Source organism: Heteronotia binoei, chromosome 1 (genome assembly GCF_032191835.1).
Source record: "Heteronotia binoei isolate CCM8104 ecotype False Entrance Well chromosome 1, APGP_CSIRO_Hbin_v1, whole genome shotgun sequence".
NCBI lineage: Eukaryota > Metazoa > Chordata > Lepidosauria > Squamata > Gekkonidae > Heteronotia > Heteronotia binoei.
In genome coordinates this window covers 252151373-252171642 of record NC_083223.1, presented here as the reverse complement: position 1 = coordinate 252171642, position 20270 = coordinate 252151373, and the positions used below count along the sequence as shown (strand labels likewise).

Here is a 20270-nt window from a genome sequence, read left to right as displayed (position 1 = left end):
CTGCAAAATGGGATGCGCCCAGGAGAGCGCAGAGTCCTGCGTGGACTGTCAAGCAGGCTCTTGGACAGGGACAGCCCCCTCCCCCCAATCGCCAGGGAGCACGCGGGAGGCTGGGGACTGAAACGGAGGGATGGAACTAATTTGTCCTTGGTCTGCTTTTGAATCCCACGAGCTTCAGTGTGGCGCTTCTCAGATTCGTTTCCCATGTCCTTAAGAGCCAGATTCTTGCATGCTCGTCTGCAGGAGGCTCTGGATTCTTCTTGGGCTGCCCTGTATGCTGCTGTCTGGCACCAGAGTCCCAGAGCCAAACAGTGGAACGGAAAACGAGGAAGTTGCAAGGGAGCCGGAGCAGAGATTCTTCTGCTCTAAGGAAGGGGTGTGTGTGTGTGTGTTGGCAGGGGCAGCTTGGGTGTGTTAAGGTTAAGAATAAATTAAGCAATCCACTTGTTGGAACAGATAGCATTTTTATTTAGGAGAGTGAAATGATTTGGGGGGTGGGAACCTCCCCTTGCCCAACAATAGCCGCTTATGCTACATGCCCGCACTCTGCTGACACCTCTGCTGTACCCCGAGCTGGCTATAAAACCAGCCTTCTGCCAAAAGGGGACTAACGTGTCTGCAAGGGTCCTGTTGTGCCCCCGATATGACACAATCACAGTGCTTCCCACAGAGACGTGGGGGAACCATCCTGCAGGATCTTTGCACTGAGCTGCCGCTGCTCCTAGAAACAGCACTATCATGTCACTTAAGTCGTGCTGCAGGAGTGTAGATATTCTGGGTGGGGGAGGATCAGGAGGCAGAGGACGCTGCTGCACTGAGTCACCAGCCTCTGTTCACATTTTTTACAGCGAACGCAAAGAATATCCTGCACGTATGTGTGTGCATCTTTTTGTTTTTTAGAAAAAGCCACATGTGTCTTTACTTTTCACACAGAACCAGGGAAATGGGTATAACATGAGAACTACTCAACACATGTCTAAAGGAGAATCAAGCCTAAACCGTACAAGGATTGTTCCATGTGTTCAGTGTAAGTTGTGAACAGCACAGAATTCACTATTGGGTGGTTTTGTTTCAGTCTTTTCTCAAGGCTTACTCGAACAGTGAACTGCCTTCCAGGAAAGGGGTGGGTTGTAATTATTAGGGCTAGAAGCTCATAGGTGTGCTGGGTCTGGTCACCGCCTCTTACCTGCTCCTGGCTTTTGTTCTTTCTGTCCCTCCATTGGCCAGTGATCAGTGGGCGGGGGTGTGCACACTCACACACCCTGCAGGCAAAGGTGTATTGGAAAGAGGCAGCTTCAGGGGAGGGAGGGGCCATGGCTCAGTAGCAGCATCTGCTTGCTATGCATAAAGACCCAAGTTGAATTCTGGATGCATCTAGTTTTTTAAATGCCTGGGGCAGTTAATGTAGTAGGCAATGTGAATGACCTCCTCCCCTTGAGATTCTGGAGCTGGATAGACCTGACATTCTGATTCTGTAAAAGGTGGTTTGGTATGTTCAGGGGCTAATTGGAGGGTTGCTGAACTGCATCTTAAAGATGTTCTATCTGGCATTTTTTTTGCACACGGCAGCAGTCCCATGCACATGAAAGACTTAGCGCCTGCACGCTCTGTGCACCTTGCCTTCCTCCAGGAACCTAAAGGATTTCTCATCCCCATGTCTTTCTGTACATGGTACATGAAGAAAGTCCAGGGCAGTGATAAAATATACAAATGTCCCTTTTGGAAATTCTCAGTAATTTGACTCCACTGGGGACTCTAGGCTTAGGAAGCCATGGATAGCGCAGCTCTCTTTGCCCCACGTTGGCCTCCTTCCTGACTCACCCACTAGCCCTTTTCTATCTCCTCTCTTTTTGGGATTGAAGCAGCCATGATAGGCTCAAGACTGGATGGAGGCTGCTTCTTCTTGGTGTTCCCTCGCCTTGCCCAGGGCACCTTGCATGGTGTCAATCAAGTGCTGCAAGCCGAGCAGGTAGCCATCCTCGTGGTTTCCCTGGGTCCAGGCCACGTTGTGGCTCAGGTGAATGTTTTCTGGGGTGGGGCGTGTCTTGCCAAAGTCAATCATCCAAACGCTGGCCTGGCCCTTCCGGTCATGGAGGAAAAGCAGGGAGCTGCCAATCACCTGGTTGAGGAAAGAAGAGCTTGTTTGGCAACCTAGAGGTGGGGCGTTGGCCTAGTGAGGGCCACCAATCCGTCTTTGAGCCCAGGCATGAAACCCACTTCTTTGTTTAGGCCAGGATTCCACCTGGAACCTGTTTCAAAACGTGATTTTAAAAGAATGTTTGTGTTCTGCAGATTGACTTTTAAGAGACTTAGCAGAACCTCAGTCTTCAGTATTTCTCTAAAGCAGGTGGCAAAAATGTTAAAAATGGGAATAACTGGGAATGTTGTAAACTCAAATTACAGTATAAAGTCCTTGCCAAAAACACAAGCTGATCTCTGAGGAGTTTTCCTCTCTCTCCCCCACGCCCCACCAGCTCTGCTATTCGTAATATCATAACATCTGTCATCATCTGCTTCTCACTGGAATGGGTATGCCTCTGGGCATATGAAAAGTACTTTTCCTGTGCACCACATCTTAGTTGAGGATTGATGTTTTTAGGTGGATTCAGCCCAGCCCTCCTAGTGCTCCAAATTAAGTCTGGTAGCATAAGGCTTGCGAGCATTGTAGAAATGCCTTCCCTAAATCAACATTCTGTCCCTACTAAAGATTGGCTGAATTCATGAGGAGGGTATAAAGAAAAGGGAATGCTGGCTGTGGCATGGCTATTGGAAACTAGAGCCATATAGCCTCAGAACAATTGAGGTGTTATCCTTGTCTGGTGAGGGTAAGGTAAACAGATGTTTCAGTGGGATGATTTTTGTCTACGGACAGATACCTCATGTAATGGGCACAGATACCATACTGTCCCCTTGCAGCTCTACATACCTCCAGGCCTGCCCCACCAAAAAAGTGGACAGGACTCCCCAGAACTCTCACCTCGTGTGTCTTGAAAAAGGTGGACTCCTTCAGGGCCTGGCGCAGACTCTCCAGGCGAGCAAGGTAGGTGCCCTGCCAAGTGAAGAAGAAGGCTTTGTAGGCACCGCTCATATCACCGTAGTGAGGACAGCATCGCTCCCTTATCCCTGTTCACCTGTCAGAACAGTCTAGTCGTGGAAGTTCATGCAAGCCCTGCCTGGGAAGGGGGAAAAAGCCTGTCGGGGTAGGGTGGGATGGGTGAGGTGCTGGTGAAGTCCTAAACTTCCTGCTTAACTCAGTGCTTCTTTAAAGGTTTAACAGGTCTATTGTGGCATCAGCCTTTGTGTGCTGGAGTCCTCTTCTGCAGACTAATAAAAACTGTCCTTGGGTGGCATATTATATGTAAACAGAGAAGAATGGTAGTTAGCGACAGGCACCGAATTGCAAGAAATCCAGCAAAGCTCGAATGCATACAACGTAAGCCCAGTGGCTCTTCACAAGGGCAGTCCTAGGCCATAGCACCTTGCTAGACTTCCTAATTTTCTCTCCTAATACTGCCTTTTAGGGAAGGGTCATTGGGTTTATCTTGTGTACATTTGAGCTTTGCATGAGAATGTCACAGACGGGACTTCTTGGAACTCGGTGCCTGTCGACCCCCAGTATTTACTGTTGTATTTCCATGTGTATTTGCCCCTGACCTGGTTAGTCCAGCCTGGTTAGTATTTGGATGGGAGGCCTCCAAGGAATACTGGGGTTATGATGCAGAGGCAGCCAATGGCAAACCACCCCTAAACATCTCTTGCCTTGAAATCCTATAACTTGACAGCACTTTCCTCCACTACGTGTCTGCCAACTGAAGACACACTGCATGTATCTGTCGAAGCAGACTCTTGCACCTATTAGAAGAGAAGCCCCATGCTGGATTAGACCAAAGGCTCATTAGTCCAGCATTCTGCTTACCCAGTGGCCAACCAGCTACCTCTGGAAAACCCTTATACAGGCAGAATAAGACTTAAAGGTACCCCAAGACTCTGTTTTTGGGTTTACTCTAACAACTTTCCTTGGCAACTGGTTAGGTAGAAGGTGAAGCAACAGGCAGAGCAAAATAACACAAAGGAATCTTAAAAAGCTAGAGAACAATGAAGCACATTTATGAAAGAGTATAATGTTTCCCTGAAGTCTTCTGCATAACAATTGAGACCTACTCAGTGTTCGCTGAGACGGCCATGGCTGTGTGAAAGAGCTCTTGATCTGGGTGCAGAAGGTCCCAGGTTCAGTCCCCAGCAACTCTGGTTTAAAAATGGATCTCAGCAGATGCTGGGAATGCCCCTCTCTGGCTGAGATCTTGGAACAGCCCATTCAGTAAAAGTCGACTTGCCAAGTTTAAATAAGACAATCTGAAGTGAACCTGTGCTGTCCTTCCCACTAAGAAGAAACTGTTCTTTAGAGGCTGTTCAATAAAAAAAAAGTTGCAATCAGAAATGGGAAATGAATTTCTGTCTGTCATCCTATGACTGTTTCCACATGAGTGTTTGGCTCTGCCTTGGCTTGTGCTTTTGCACTGTTTTGGGAGCATCTGAAGGATATTTTGTTTGTCCTACTTCTATGTGTCCCCCCCCCCCCTTGCTGTGATCTTTCCAAAGCCAGCTTTGGTACTGCTTTTTTGAAAGACCCCAGTGTGGATGGCAAGTCTCACATTTTTGCAGGGCTCTCCACCACTGACACAATTTCCCCCAACAGCAAAGGGTTTTTTTTAGCTTTTGTGAAAATTGGGAATGACTAAATTACTATAGCACTGTAAAGGAGATCTTTTGCCATGATCTACTAATTTTCAGCTTTCATTTCAATAAAAAGACTGTAGCCCCTTCTATTGCTTGCACATTTTCCCTTATAACTCTGCAATAAAAAGAACTGTTTTTTTAAAAAATGTGTTAACCGCTATATTCTTGCTTATAGCATTATAGCAATTACTCCTCTCTAGCAATCTTTTTAAAGCTGTCTGGTGTCTGTGGAGGTGAAATGTAAAGTCAACGTTCCTGTAAGAATGCTCCCCTGCATGGAAGAACCACTTTCATGTAATCTCTTTTGATGAGGAAAATATGCACAAGGGGGGAAAGCTTTTTAAAAACATTGCTCATTGTAATTTTATACTTTTGAAAAAGGGAAGCAGAATTTAGAAAATTAACATTTGTATCATTTTCAAAGTGTTCCTCAACAACAGATTTCTAAATTAAAGGCAAGAAGAGGAGGAGAAGATTGGATTTATATCCCGCTGTTCACTATCCGAAGGAGCCTCAGAGCAGTTTATAATCTCCCTCCCCCTCCCCACCAGACACCCTGTGAGGTAGGTGGAGTTGAGAAAGCTCTGACAGAAACTGCTCTTGAGAGGAACAGTTCTGCGAGAACTTGTGACTGATCTAAGGTCACTCCAGCAGTTGCATGTGGAGGAGTGGGGAATCAAACCCAGTTCTCTCACAGAAGAGTCTGCACTTCTAACCACACCAAATTTTGACAGCATGACAGGGAGCTCCACCCCAGCCACTGAGATTTAGCCCCCTCTTTTTCTCACCAAGACCTCACCAGCACATCCAGGTGGTTCCTGGTGAAAGTCAAGAAAGTCTCCACAATCTGCTCCTTCGTCCGGGTCTGCTTGAAATCCCTCTGCACGGCTCCCCCTTCAATCTGCAGAGACAGGATTTGGGGAGTCTCAGGGAGCAATCCTATACTGCTTTATCCAGACATAAAACCCCAATGAATTCTACAGGACTTACATGGGAATTCAGTCACAGATACTGAGGACAGCTAGAATCACAGAGTTGGAAGGGGCCATACAGGCCATCTAGTCCAACCCCCTACTCAATGCAGGATCAGCCTAGAGCATCCCTGACCAGTGTTTGCCCAGCCTCTGCTTAAAGACTGCCAGTGTGGGGGACCTCACTACCTCCCTAGGGAGCTGATTCCACTGTTGAATTCCCACTGTAAAAAAGCTTTTCCTAATATCCAGCTGGTACCTTCCTGCCCTTAATTTAAACCCATTGCAAATCGGAACAGCTCCCTGCCCTCCTCTAAGGGACAGTCCTTCAGATGGGCACTACCCAGTATTGTCTCCATACTGCCCTTGCCTTCACACTTCCCTGCAGTGCCCTCTTCCTGGACCAGGCAGGGAAAAAGGGCTTCTTCCCCATCACTCACCGTAACGCCCTCGATACGGAATCCAAGAGAAGCACTGGAACTAATACTCTCTCGCCACTGCATGTACCGTGGCTTGGTGACAGCAGCCTGCCCGTGCTCCTGGGCCGTGGGGGCCAGTGGGTCAACCTTCACCATCTTCTGGTACAAGTCTCGCCGTGCCACTGGGCTTTGCCCAGCTTTGTTCACTTCCTCTTCCAGGTAGGTCCTGGGTGCAAGCAGAGGGATAAAAGAAGAGAGTGAGCAGAATTTGTGATGTGAATGGAGGCTGATAGCCATTGGCCATCTCAGTGCTTGATCCTGTTGTCTCCCAGGAGGTAAGCATGGTGTCCCCTGCTTCTTAAATCAGCATGCAAAATTCCTTTCTCTGAGCAGCTATGCGACTGTAAATCTGGTGATTTGGCCACTATTTGGTACTTCTATATAGATTGTAATAGGTATAATTTGGCTTGTGATAAATGGATTACAATTTATATCCCAAAATGGGAGTTCTGCCACAAAACCAGAGGCTGTAGCAAGAGTAGCACCAGAATGTGAAAGATCCCTGCAGAACCAGACCAGTGGTCTTCCTAGTCTAGAATCCTGTCTCACAAAGTGGCCAGCCAGTTCCCTTGTCCATTAAACACAGCACAGAAGCCACGGCCTTGCTCAGATGTTGCCTGCTAGCAAAGTTTCCAGTTTCTGTTCTTGGGAAGGTTAGAGGTGAGACAAAGAAGCAGCCCAGCCCACTGCCACTGTGTGTGGACATAAGAACATAAAAGAAGCCACGTTGCATCTGGCCAATGGCCCATCCAGTCCAACAGTCTGTGTCACATGGTGGCAAAAAAATCCAGGTACCATCAGGAAGTCCATCAGTGGGGCCAGGACACCAGAAGCCCTCACACTGTTGCTCCTCCCAAGCACCAAGAATACAGAGCATCACTTGCCCCAGACAGAGTTCCATCAATATGCTGTGGCTATTAGCCACTGATGGACCTCTGCTCCATATGTTTATCTAATCCCCTCTTGAAGCTGGCCCTGCTTGTAGCCGCCACCACCTCCTGTGGCAGTGAACCATTTATGAAGACTTGATGGATCCAGTGAGGTGCAGTGGTTAAGAGTGCTGGACTAAGATCTGGGAGGCCTAGGTTCAAACCCCCACTCTGCCATAGAAGCTTGTTGGGTGCCCCAATCACATACTCTCAGCCTAACCTAACTCACAGGTTTATTGGGGGTGAGGATAAAATGGAGGAAGGGAATAATGATGCCACAAGATGCTTTGAGGAGAAAAACGGGGGAGATAAGTCTCTTCAAAAATAGGAATGCTTTGATTTTTCTTAGCAGCAGTGGCTCCAAGATGACTGAGGAGTGGGAAAAGCAAGATTTGTTTGCTCTTGGCACAAAGGTCTGGGTATTCTAAACTTCAGGGATCCCTTTGCTTTCCTGGCCAGAAGAGGTACCCCAACGGCCATCACCTGGTGCCCATCTTGCAGTCCATGATGCTGGGCATGTCAAGGCCACACAAGAGATCATCCATCTGGATGTAGCGCTCCCCATTGGTCTCCACTACTCCATGGTAGGTGGGCACAAAGGGATGCAAGACGTCGTCCATCAGCTCCACCAGGCAGGCATTTTCCACTGGGCTGAACTTCTTCAGGATCTGTCCCTTTTCACTGGCCTTGAAGTTTCCTGCAGGAGGGAGGGAAGGAAGGATGAACAGTGGAATTCAGCAGCCTCAAGGGGAGGGAAATGCCCACCCACTGCCAATAAAGAGGCACTGGGGCTCAGCAGATTCCCTTTGGTCACTACGGCTAGCAGACAGGGATGGACCCCTGTTCCAACAGAAGCGGTAGCCAGGGTCTATAGACACTAGCTTGTGGGGCCCCATGCCTTTAGGGCTGGCTTCCTCTCCGCCCCCGTTTCCCCCCCTGCTTACAGCCCTCGCAGTCTCCACGCGCAGCCAGCAACTGAACTGCTCTTTGCCCAACTTGCCTGGTGCGGCTGCTGCTGGCTTTGTCTCTCTCTGCCTCTCCCCCGCAGTTTTGTCAAAGGGGCTTTTGGGAGAGTGCCTGCAGGCTGCAGTGGGGCCCACAGGTGGTGGGGTGGGCGCTCCAACTCCAACAGCTGACATAATCTGCAAGGGGGCCCCTGAGATTTTGACTGCCTGGGGGCCTCCACAGGGTTTGAGCTGGCACTGGCAGTAACCCTGCCTAATTACTCTCAGATAAGCAGGGATGGGCTGTGGAAAGAGAAATATGGTTTGCACGTGGGTGGAAGCAAGCTCTTCTTTAGGGGAAGGATGGTGGCTCAGTGGTGTAAAGCCTCTGCTTTGCATGCAGAAGGTCCCAGGTTTGATTCCGGGTATTTCCACTTTAAAAGATCAGATAGCAAGCAATGTGAAAAAAAAAACTTGACCAGAGACCATGGGAAACAGCCAGCCTGAGTAGACAGTGCTGACCTAGAGAAACCAAGGGAGCGACTATATCATAGGAGCCAGAGCTAAAACCAGACATAGAATGCCAGAGCCCAGTCCGAGTGACAAAGGTAAGGCCCACCTGGCCATTGCAATCCTGGCTCCTGTTCCTCCCCAAGCTGCTGTCTCCCTTGTGCCGCCCCACACGTGTACCTTCATGACCGGCCAACTGTACCCAGGAGCTGCGTCTCCGTAAGGACCAGTGCACCATTGTGAAAAAGGTCTTCCAGGATTTGGTCTAGAAGGAGAACCAAGGCAGAAGTCATAAAACAGGAGGGAAGTGTTTCAGAGCATGCTCCCTCCACCCACTTGCAGAATTCAGCAACCTGATGGCTGCATGCATGTTCAGGTTTCTGCAATGCAGACTGCAGAATTCAGTCTTTCTTGATGCAGGCAAAGGGATGCCAGCCTCCAGGTAGGAAATTAAGGTAATAAACCTCCACAAAACCCAGCCTCAAGGTACCAAATATTAATATCAAATAAATACAAATATTAGAAATTTATATTCTATTGTGTAAAAGCATTCCATATATAAATGGCAAATAAAGAACATAAACCTTCACCCAAAGTCATTTACAGACAAATCAATGTCCAGGAAATTCCAAAGGATGGATGAAGGCAGAAATTCAAACGGTCAGTCTTTCATGAAGAACAATGCTTCCGGAAGAACAATGTGCCTTGCTGTACAAAAGGATAAGTTCTTTGGAGCATCGTTCTCTATTTGAAATTCTTCAATGCAAAAAAAAACTTCTTCTGGAAGCATTGTTCTTCATGAAAGACTTGACCGTTTGAATTTCTGCCTTCATCCATCCTTTGGAATTTCCTGGACATTGGGTGAAGGTTTATGTTCTTTATTTGTCATTTATATATGGAATGCTTTTGCACAATTGAATATAAATTTCTAGTATTTGTATTTATTTGATATTAATATTTGGTAATTTGAGGCTGGGTTTTGTGGAGGTTTATTACCTTAATTTCCTGCTCTATTATCCGCGTTGCTCTCTGTGGGTTGCTGAAGCCTCCAGGTGGGACCTGGGGATCCCCTGGAATTACAACTCCTCTCCAGACTACAGAGATCAGTTGCCCTGGAGAAAATGGCTGCTTTGGAGGGTGGCCTCTATGGCATTGTGCCCTACCTGCCCCACCCCAGGCTCCACCCTCCATTGGTGGCCAGGCAGGACCTGACAACCCTATGCAGGCGGGTTTTGAGCACAGCTGAGAAGATAACTCTCTATGCGCTAAAAAGTACACCTTCCCATGATGTCTCTGCACCCATTCCTTCCTGAGGACTCCCTCCCCCAAGAGTGGCAGGGATCTGGTCTTTCTATCCAATCGCTGAGCAGCAGGGTATTTTTTTGTAGGAGGAACTCCTTTGCATATTAGGCCACACACCCCTGATGCAACCAATCCTCCAAGAGCTTACAGTAGATCCTGTAAGAGCCCTGTTAGCTCTTGGAGGATTGATTACATCAGGGGTGTGTGGCCTAATATGAAAAGGAGTTCCTCCTACCAAAAAAAGCCCTGCTGAGCAGATAGCCTAACCCACTGGATAGGGGCCAGATTCCTTCTGCAGGGAGCCTGTAAGGCAGTGCACACAGGGGAGCTTCATAAATCTGCTACACTTTCAAAGACACTTTCCCTCCATGCCTGAAGGAGACAGGATTGGGGAGAAGGGGTGTGTGTGGTTTGCATCCATTTATAAGGTCAGCTATGCTCCAATGGCTCTCCCCAGGGCCCAAGAAACAGCGATTTTGAGAAAGGAAAGCCTGCCCAGCTGTCTGACTTGGCCCTCCTCCCCTTTCTTGCTCTCTTCCTTCAGGTCATTCAAAATATCTGTAACCACAGCAGAGGGAGACCCGCAGCTAAGGAAGCTGAATAAGGAGATGTCGAAAGAGGAAGGAGAGGCCTTGCCAAGAAGACAACAGGGAGGGGGAGAGCAATGCGCTTAGCAACGGAGGGAAATCTTGGCCCGTCATCTCTGCAAGAGGAGGCTCCTGGCGAACTCAGAGCTGGGTGCACAAACATGCAGACGGCAAGAGGAACTTCAGCACACACACACACACACAAGCGAGGCTGACGGAGGTGGCTACAGCTCTCCGAGTTGCAAGAGCTACTCCTGCAGAAGCCCAGGCACAGAGCAAACCACCTGGGCCTGCTGTGGGGATTTGCATCCTGCCACCATACACCCGCAGCCTGCACTAGCAGAACAGCACGCGTATACACACATTCTGGAAACGAGGTGAAATGCAGGTTCATTCACCAGTTTTTGCATTCCTAGGGGGTCACACTGGAATCATCTTCAGTGTGGTGTGGCTGTTTTGGGAATGGTCCGCAATTCACATATAGGAGAGTCAGCGTGGTATAGTGGTGAAAAGTGGCAGACTCTAATCTGGAGAAACAGGTTTGCTTCCCAGCTCCTCCATAAGAAGCTTGTTGGGTGACCTTGGGCCAGTCACAATTCTTTCAAAACTATCTCAGCCCCACCTACCTCACAAGGTGACCGTTGCGGAAAGGAGAAGGGAAGGAGACTCTAAGCTGCTTTGAGAATCCTCAGGGTAGAGAAAAATGGGGTGTAAGAAACCAACTCCTTCTTCCCCTTCATGACAGTTCCTTCTCCTGACCCCTCCCTCCACCCACTTGCACAATGGCCTGGATATGGGAAGCCCTATGAAGGCTGACCCCTGGGACAGATCCACTCCAAACTGACAGCCTTAGAACCTTGTGAGGGATGAGAGGAACATGAGACTCGAAGTGTCTAATTAGAGTTCTTCTGTTGAGAGCCAGAAATGAGCTGGTTTCCAGGGACGTCAGAAATCTGAGGTAAGGTGAAGGCTGAGAGGAAGATTTGGACAGGGAGAAAACCAGGGATTTGGACAGAAAGGCCAGATTTGAGAATTTTCTCTTTCCTTTCGTATGTATATATTCGGATATATTTTTTAAAAAAAAAATACATTACTTTTTATGAAAAAAACAACTGATCAATATTGGGAGCCAGTGCAGTAGTCTGGAGTTTTGAGGTGTGGGTATCACACACACTAAATTAATGCACTTTCAATCCACTTTCCAGCTGGATTTTGCAATGTGAAATGGCAAAATCCACTTTCTGTTTCTGAAGTGCATTGAAACAGCATTATTTAAGCGTGTGTGACCATGCCCTCAGACTAAGACACAGGTTCAAATCCTCATTCTGCCATGGAAGCTTGCTGGGAGACCTTGGGCCAGTCACACACTCTCAGCCTAACCTACTTCACAGGGCTGTTGTGAAGATAAAATGGAGAAGTGGAGAATGTTGTAAGCTGCCTTGGGTGACACAAAGTAAAGAATAAAAATTAAACAGGTCTCCTTCCTACTGAGATTAGCAGATACAGTAAAGAAAATGGAGGGGTATTTTTTTGTTGTAGTGGTAGTAGTCGTGGGCCCTCCTTTGGGTGAGGTGCCATCTGCATCCACCTGGAAGAGTTATATGTGATACCAAGCCCTTGGAAAGAAAGCTGCTATGGCAGTCACCCAAAACTTCATTCTTCTTTCAAACACCTTTGCAAATAGCTGAGGGCCAGGCTGACAATTCACCCCCGGGAGGGGGAGCGGGCAGGAAGCAGCCTTTTCATCCCTGTCACAGTTGGAGTCTGACATGAGGCAAGCACACAAACAATCCCCTCAGCTGTCCTGAAACTTTATTTGGTTACCTGCTGTAAGGCCAATCCTGCTCCGCAGGCAGAGGTTGCCTCCTGTCCTGGGGAGAAGAAACTCTTCCTCCATTAGCCAGCATTGCCTGGAGCTGTGCTGAGCTCCTGACTGAAGTTGGCCCAGATGGGCTGACAGGACAGACAGGAGAACATCTACGGAAGCTTGGCTAACCCAAGGAGAAAAGCATTGCCAGATAAACCCAAGCCCTCTGCAGATCCAAGAGCAGATTCGAAGGGTGAGCACAGTAATGGAGAAGCCCCTGCTGAAGCAAGTGGAAAACCCAAGGGCCTTTTCCTGAGGATGTGCCAGCAGAAAAATCAGGCATCCGCCTGTTTATCACACATTGCAATGTACTTGAGGGAAACTTGGCTGAGCTGTTGGAAGTAGTGAGCTTTTTTTGTAGCCGGAATGCCTTTGCATATTAGGCCACACACCCCTGATGTAGCCAATCCTCCAAGAGCTTACAGGGCCTACTGTAAGCTCCGAGAGGATTGGCTACATCAGGGGTGTGTGGCCTAATATGCATATATGAACATATGAAGTTGCCTTATACTGTATCAGACCCTCGGTCCGTCGAAGTCAGTATTGTCTACTCAGACTGGCAGCGGCTCTCCAGGGTCTCAAGCTGAGGTTTTTCACGCTTATTTGCCTGGACCCTTTTTAGTTGGAGATGCCGGGGATTGAACCTAGGACCTTCTGCTCACCAAGCAGATGCTCTACCACTGAGCCACTGTCCCTCCCAAAGGATGCAAAGGAGTTCCTGCTACAAAAAAAGCCTGTAGGTGCGAAGGGAGCCTGTGTCCTGTAGAAGGATATCCTCCATGTGCTTTGCTCATCTGCAAAGCCGTCCGAAGGTGCCTTTATAATGAGATAGGATTGCAATCTATTGCAGTGATTATTCTAGATATCATCCTGCTTTAAATCCTGACCTCTACCTTTGTAATGCTGCTTACTACATAGATAACAGCATACTTTGCCTTAGGCAGTTTATTTGCCCTGTACAGATCTACGGTGCGGCCTCATTTGGAATACTGTGTACAGTTCTGGTCACCGTATCTCAAAACGGACGTTGCAGAGCTGGAAAAAGTACAGAGGAGGGCAACCAAGACAATTACAGGGTTGGAGCGCATTTCCTATGCAAGGAAAGGCTGAAGAATCTGGGACTTTTCAGTTTAGAAAAGAGACGATTAAAGGGGGACATGATAGAGATTTATAAAATTATGCATGAGGTGGAGAGAAATGACAAACAGAAATTTTTGCCTCCTGAAATCCTAGAACTCAAGGGCATCCAATTAAGCTAGATTCAGGAGGGACAAAAATAGATATGATCACCATCTTCAAGTACTTGAAGGGCTGTCATATAGAGGATGGTGTGGAATTGTTTTCTGTGGCCCCAGAAGGTAGGACCAGAACCAACGGGTTGAAATTAAATCAGAAGAGTTTCTGGCTCAACATAAGGAAGAACGTCCTGACAGAGCAGTTCCTCAGTGGAACAGGCTTCCTCTGGAGGTGGTGGGCTCTCCTTCCTTGGAGGTTTTTAAACAGAGGCTAGATGGCCGTCTGACAGCAATGAGGATCCTATGAACTTAGGGGAAGGTATTTGTGAATTTCCTGACTTGTGCAGGGGGTTGGACTAGATGACCCTGGGGGGGATCCCTTCCAACTCTGATTCTTTACAAAGAGAGTGGTTACAATGTGGAATTTGCTGACAGAAGATGCAGTGATAACTACAAGAATAAACAGCTTCAACAAGGGAATTAGCTAGATTTATGGAGGAGAGTGCTACCAGTGGCTACTAGCGAGGGTTGCCAGGTAGCCCCTGGCCATGGGTGGGGGATGGGGGTAGGGTTGCCAGCTCCAGGTTGGGAAGTGCCTGGAGGTTTGGGGGTGCAGCCTGGGAAGGACAGGGGCCTCAGTTGGGTACAATCTCAAAACAGCTGAGAGTCTGTCCTCCAAAGTATTTTCTCCAGGGGCAAACTGATCTCTGTTGTCTGGAGATAAGTTATAATTCTGAGGGATCCCCACCTGGAGGCTGGCATCATTACACCTAGCCATGGTGACTGAGCGGAACCTCCACATTCAGAGGCACTAAACTTCTGAATCCCAGTGCCAGGAGGCAACATCAGGGGAAGGCCTCAGCCTCTATGCCCTGTCGCTGGTCCTCCAGAGGAAGTGTTTGGCCATAGTGTGAGTCAGGATGCTGAACTAGATGGACCACTGGTCTGATCCAGCAAAGCTCTTATGTTCACCTTTCTTTTTAAAAATTCTATACCACAGCATTGTTCATTGGGTGTCTTCTGCTGTACGAATACATGGCTTTTATTCTGTAACCTGCCTTGAGTCTCACAGAGAAAGGTGGGGTATAAAAAAGCAAATAAACTTAAAAATGAATAAATGTGAGACTGCTCTTGAAGGAGTCTACCAAACAGGACATATGTCCTGATTTTTTGGATTGATGGTCACAGCGACAGGGAACACACACAGTTGGGACTACAAGCTATTTTTAAAAAAGATGGTCTTAGAGAATTGAGTTCTTTGAAACACAGAAGTTCAAAATCACCAAAGGTAAATAGAAAAAGTTCCAGACAGGTAAGAGGCCAAGACGCTACTGCAGGGAGGGGTGGGGCAACAGGGTGAGATGGAATGGTGACTAAGAACAGAAGCCTTGTGGTGGAAGAACTGCTCGCCATGGACAAGAGTTCTCTGACACCCTGTTGAGGCTTGGCTATTTTTAAAAATGTGTGCAAAGCACAGGAAACTTTTCTGCAGCTCTTTGAGCACTGGCCCTCTTTGAGCACTGGCCACAGTGTGGTCTCTTCTGCTGGTTGCAGCTGACCAGGGGTCTCAAGCAATGAGCATTCCCCTCCCCTATAGACCCCCAACTACCTGAGGTCTTCATTACATGGAGATGTTGGGAATTGAAGATGATGTTGGATTTATACCCCATCCTTCACTCTGAATCTCAGAGTGGCTTACAATCTCCTTTACCTTCCTCCCCCACAACAGACACCCTGTGAGGTAAGTGAGGCTGAGAGAGCTCTCCCAAAAGCTGCCCTTTCAAGGACAGCTCTGCGAGAGCTATGGCTGACCCAAGGCCATTCCAGCAGCTGCAAGTGGAGGAGTGGGGAATCAAACCTGGTTCTCCCAGATAAGAGTCCATGCCCTTAGCCACAACACCAAACCTGATGCCTTCTGCATATAAGGCAAGTATCCTGCCACTAAAGCAGAGCTAGCACTGCTGGAGCATTGAGATTTGGGACTGCAAACCACAGCCTTGGTAGTTTTTTTGGGAGGGGCCACAGCTCAGTGTAGGTTCAATCCCCAGCATGTCCAGTTCCAAGGACCAGGCAGGAGGTTATGTGAAAGGCCTCACCCTGAGACCTTGGAGATCCACTGCCAGACAATGCTGACTTTGATGGACTGGAGTCTGATTCAATATAAGGAAGCTTCATGGGTATGTGTATGTATTTATTCGCAAAGATGAGCTAGGAACCACATAGATGAATAACCACATATTTTAAAAAGAGTTCTTAAAATTTTGCCAAAGGTTCTGGAACCTGGTCCCTGCCCCTTCTTTCAGGAAGTAAATTGTACCTCTGAACATGTGCAGAGAGGCTCTCGTCAGCTGCTGATCAGCAACACCCATCCCGTACCCCTGAGTTTTGCAGGCAAGGAGTTGGTATCGGATTGGAACCCTGCCGCATTTGGTGCTGGTGCCAGCTACAGTCCTCCAGAAGGGTAAATTCTTCATTACCTGTTAATTACTGTGCTCTTATTGCTTTGTTTTCTGCTTTTGTAATAACGGTTTTCTGCACTGTTTGATACAGCGTGTCTTGACACTTTTTGTCCTGCTTTTAAATTCTGTAATCCTAATCTTTATTGCATCACTTATTTGATGTCTCACACTATTTGACTGCTTCGATTTACACTGCTTAATCTGCCTTGACAAAGGTGGACTTTAAATAAAGCAAATAAATCTGCAAATGGCTCTTTGGCAAAGGCATTTAAGAGCAGCAGTATAAAGTATCATTAAAAGGTTGAGCATTCTCAAAGCCGCCCTGAGGCCATAATCAAGAGGCAGTGGGGCTGAGGGTAGGCTCTAAGGGGCATGGCAGAGGTCACGGAAAGCTTCTTGTTGGATGGGATTGCAGAAGGAAGATGTGGAATTTACTACTTTCAACATCTAGCAAAATGGGCCAGGGGCTCAGGGCAGACTTAAGCAACCCACATGGCCCCCTAGGCCTCTCTGAATATAGCTCTGCTGGGCTTAATTTGAGCAATGGCTCATGAAGGTCAAGCCTCCCAACCTGTTTTCAAATGCAAGCACAGGAGCCTTTGAACACATGATGGACTGACAGAATGCCTCTGAGAATTGCAAAGTGCTGCTTTGTTACCGTTAGGTGTCACAGACCATCTCCTTACCAGGGGTCATTTAATAGAAAAAGAGATGATTGAGCTCATTAGCACAACTCATTTGCATATCTTATTTGCACATGCCACACACCTCTGACCTCACCAGAAGGTGTACTAAATTACATCAGCTCAGTATCTACTTTAAAAGGCTTCTTGAATTATAATTGTCATAATAAAACCTTGCTCCCATCCAATGTTCCCTCTAAGCTGTAAAATCTTGTAAGCAAAAATTCTACTTTGTGAGCTACTGGCATTAAAGATGTGAGCTACTGCATAAATTATTGTGCTCTGGGGTCATCCTTCCTGAGCTAAGACAAAAATCTGTGAGCTGGGGGCTAAAAATCTGTGAGCTAGCTCATGCTAACTCAGCTTAGAGGGAACTCTGCTCCCATCAAACTTTTTAAATTACTTTCTCCTATGTGGCCACAGTGGCATGAGGAAGATTTCCATCTGTCTGCTTTATATGTGTCGGTTATTTTCCCCTCTTTTAGGGGGGGAGGGGCAGAATATGAGAATGTTTGTCAAGATTTGACAAGACTTCAGCAACATTCTCACAGGGAATTTGAACAATGGAGCCCAGAAGCAAGTATTTGGGCAGGGGGGAGAGAAAGAAAGAGCACAATAAAATGAAGAGGTTCCAGAGTTCTTGTGAGCTACTGCCCAAAACAAGGCCTGCTCCTCACTGATACGACAACAGAGCCTCAGCAGCACCTCTGTTTTGGAGTCAAGCCCCACACATCTCCTCCAAGAGGCCTAACGCCACACCCTGCTGTGTAATGCACATTGCTGGAATTTTTGCCACTTCACACACAGCCCAGGTAAAAAATACCAGCAGAGCGTAATGAAGCACATAGGCTTGTAGTTTTCCTGCACAAGCTCCTGTGCAGCACAACTCTCTGTCTCACACACACACAACAGAATGCACACAAAGACAGATCTGTGCAATATTTTGTACAAATCTAGATCATGCTCTGGTAGATGGCTCTGATGGCTGAGTTATAGTCTTCTTCAGGGCTGGCTGGCCCAGCGAGGGGTTTTTCCTAGCTGGTCCAGCCAGGGGTCCCACCCCTCTATTGCATAGCTTGATGCTCAGGTCACCTGGCCCTACTGACTTGGCAGGTCCTTTCCATGATACATCAGCTTTCTCCTTGCACCCCTCCCCAAAGAAGGCACTTTGGAGGGGGGAGAGGCCTTGGGTTGTACCTGCTGTTCTGGAACCCTGCACAAAATCCAGATCAGACTTGCTAATCCAGACCATCTTGAGAGTCTGCTCCCTATCCAGCAAGAACATCAGGGGGCTCCATCTCTTACCCTGCCCTTCCCTGGCCTCACCTTCCGTAGCACCCGTTTCTTGCTGGGGCTCTTCTCTTCCAAGTCGCTGAAAACCTCATCAGACTCCTGCGAAGATCCGGCCAGCGAGGAGCAGGTTGAAGTGCTGGAGACAGAGCGGTCGGGAGGGAGACTGGGAGGGCTGGGGGGCAGCATGGTCTTGGGGGGCTCTGAGTCGGCAGTCTCACAGGAAGATGGGGCCCAGGGCCCTTGCTGGCCATTGCTCTGGGGAATGTCCAAGTGGGGCACTATCCCCCTCCCTTCAGCGTCCCCCCTCGGCCTACACAACAATGCTTCAGAGTTTGGGGGATCCAGAGCTGCCGGGGAAGCAGGAACGCACTCCAAGCTGCCGCAGCCTTCCATCATGAGCTCTGAAGGAAGCTCTCAGACCCGTCAGAGTCCCCTGGGCTCAGGCTGGGAAAGTCCAAGCAAGAACTACAAAGCCCTCTGTGTCCCCCACCAACCAGGGGCGGCTTGCTCCATCCACTGCCCCCTGTAAGGAAACAGGGAAAGGGCTGGGTTACTCCAAGCACAGGCTGTGTACACAAAGTCTGCTTCTTTGGTTCCAGGTTAACCAGTCATAATCATTACTCAGAAATCACTAAGGCAGATCAGATTTTTTCCCCCCCTTGCACTAAGAAAAATATTGCTGAAAGCTGTCCTTTTAACAATCAGCCTGACTGGGCGTACACAAGGGCCCCCCCCCTTCCCGCATGTAACCAAGGAAATAATCTGCATGCCTCTTTGCCTAATTTGTTCCACCTTCCTTCTGCTCCTTCATGGAAAGCCTTGCTCCAAAAAACACCACCCCCTTGAAGGCCACATTGGTAAAAACAAACAAATGGGAGTAGTAAAGGTGGTGTCTTTCCCCACCTTTTCAGAGTTTACTTGGAATGGGGAAGGAGGCTGGATTGGGAATTTTAGTCCACTACAGCCAGTGAAATAGAATTTAAAGTGCCCCTTAAGGATTTTTTTTGGGGGGAGGGGGATTTTGATCTGTCATCCAATTGGTGGGTTCCCTGTGTGCTTTCACCTCGAAAGAGAAAGGTTCTGGGGCTCAAGCAGCCTGTCTTTCTCTCTCATTGCCCTTCTGCTCAGAGAACTGGCAAGGAGGGAAATGCAATCTGTGCACTCTTCGGGGCACTCTCGGCCCTTCACACGCTCCAGGGACATCCTGGCACTGGAAAAAAAAACCCCATGCTCTGGAGTCTTGTCGCTCATTGGCTGACCTTAAATTTTGCTTTTCTCTCTCAGCAAGCGAAACTTATTTTCACCCTAGGGAAGAGGGAAACCACCCTCCAACTCCACCCGCCTAATACAGGGGCTCGGGCGCCTCTAAACCTCACCTCTCCAGGTCTGGATTTGAAATTTGCATGGCTCGCATCATCCTTATTTGGGAAGCCGAAGACCCGGCGAGCAAAGAGGCGCGAGACCGCAGCTCTCCCCTCCCCCTCTTCCTGCCTCCCCTTCCTGCCTTCCTATCCTCTCTCTCGCCCGGTTGCGGCCAGAAGCCAGCACAGACTCTCCACCCCCACGCCGACTTCTCTGCCCCCCTCCCGAACAGCTGGCTTCCAGATCCCAGGACCTTGGCTGGATCCCAGCCCTTCCTCGCTCTTCTCCCAGATTCTTACGTCCTTCCCACGTTCCCTGCTGACCCAGGTTACCTCCAGCACCATCATCATCCTCTTTTCTCAGTCCTCACCTGGAGAGCCCAGGCTAAGCCACGATGTTCCCCGGCGCGCCCCCCATCTCGGGCCCACGTCTCTGGCTGCAGCGCACCGAGAGGCGGGGATATAAGACAGGGAGGGGGCAGGGGGGAGGGAGGGAGGGAGAGCCAGCTGACAAGGTGCCCCCCAGGAGAAAGGCTTGTCTGGTGCTGCCCTCCGCTGGCCGCTGGCGGGACCGACTGTCTCGCAAGAGTGGGGCCGCGCTGTGGCATATAAGACACGTGTCTTCCACTGGCACGTGCGGTGTGCTACAGTGGCCTGGCACTTGCGTTCCCACCCCACTTCTCTCAGGGGTGAAAAAGGTGAGTTTCCGGAGGGGGCGGCAAGAATGCAGTTAGTCAGGACGGGAAGCTATTCTATACATGCTCAGAGGCATTTGCGCCACAAATTTCAGAGCTGAGCCTTGGCCTCAAAAAACCAAGAGGGCGAGCTTTAGCACCAATGCAGCTGCATGAAGCTGCCTTTCTCTGAGTCCATCAAGATCAGAGTTGTGTACTCAGGCTGGTTGCAGCTCTGC

General features: G+C 48.7%; 2 protein-coding genes across 2 annotated transcripts in view; one reads left to right on the top strand and one right to left on the bottom strand.

Moving 5' to 3' along the window:
* EHD1 (EH domain containing 1) overlaps nt 1-20270 on the top strand; it is a 154118-nt gene that overhangs the window by 46754 nt on the left and 87094 nt on the right. The window lies entirely within an intron of this gene.
* Nucleotides 1660-18341, bottom strand: LOC132581413 (inositol-trisphosphate 3-kinase B-like). Its single transcript, XM_060252658.1, has 7 exons — nt 18030-18341; nt 8751-8835; nt 7600-7813; nt 6149-6353; nt 5537-5638; nt 2978-3049; nt 1660-2119 (listed from the first exon to the last, which is right to left on the bottom strand). The coding sequence occupies exons 1-7, from the start codon at nt 18180-18182 to the stop codon at nt 1877-1879; spliced, it is 1074 nt and encodes a 357-aa protein (XP_060108641.1). The 5' UTR covers nt 18183-18341; the 3' UTR covers nt 1660-1876.

Coding starts and splice junctions, on each gene's coding strand:
- LOC132581413 (XM_060252658.1), bottom strand. CDS start 18,182: ATGCTGCCCCCCAGCCCTCCCAGTCTCCCTCCCGACCGCTCTGTCTCC. Junction 6,354..7,599: donor GACTGCAAGATGGGCACCAG/GTGATGGCCGTT, acceptor GCTTGCACCCAG/GACCTACCTGGAAGAGGAAG. Junction 5,639..6,148: donor TCCGTATCGAGGGCGTTACG/GTGAGTGATGGG, acceptor CTGTCTCTGCAG/ATTGAAGGGGGAGCCGTGCA.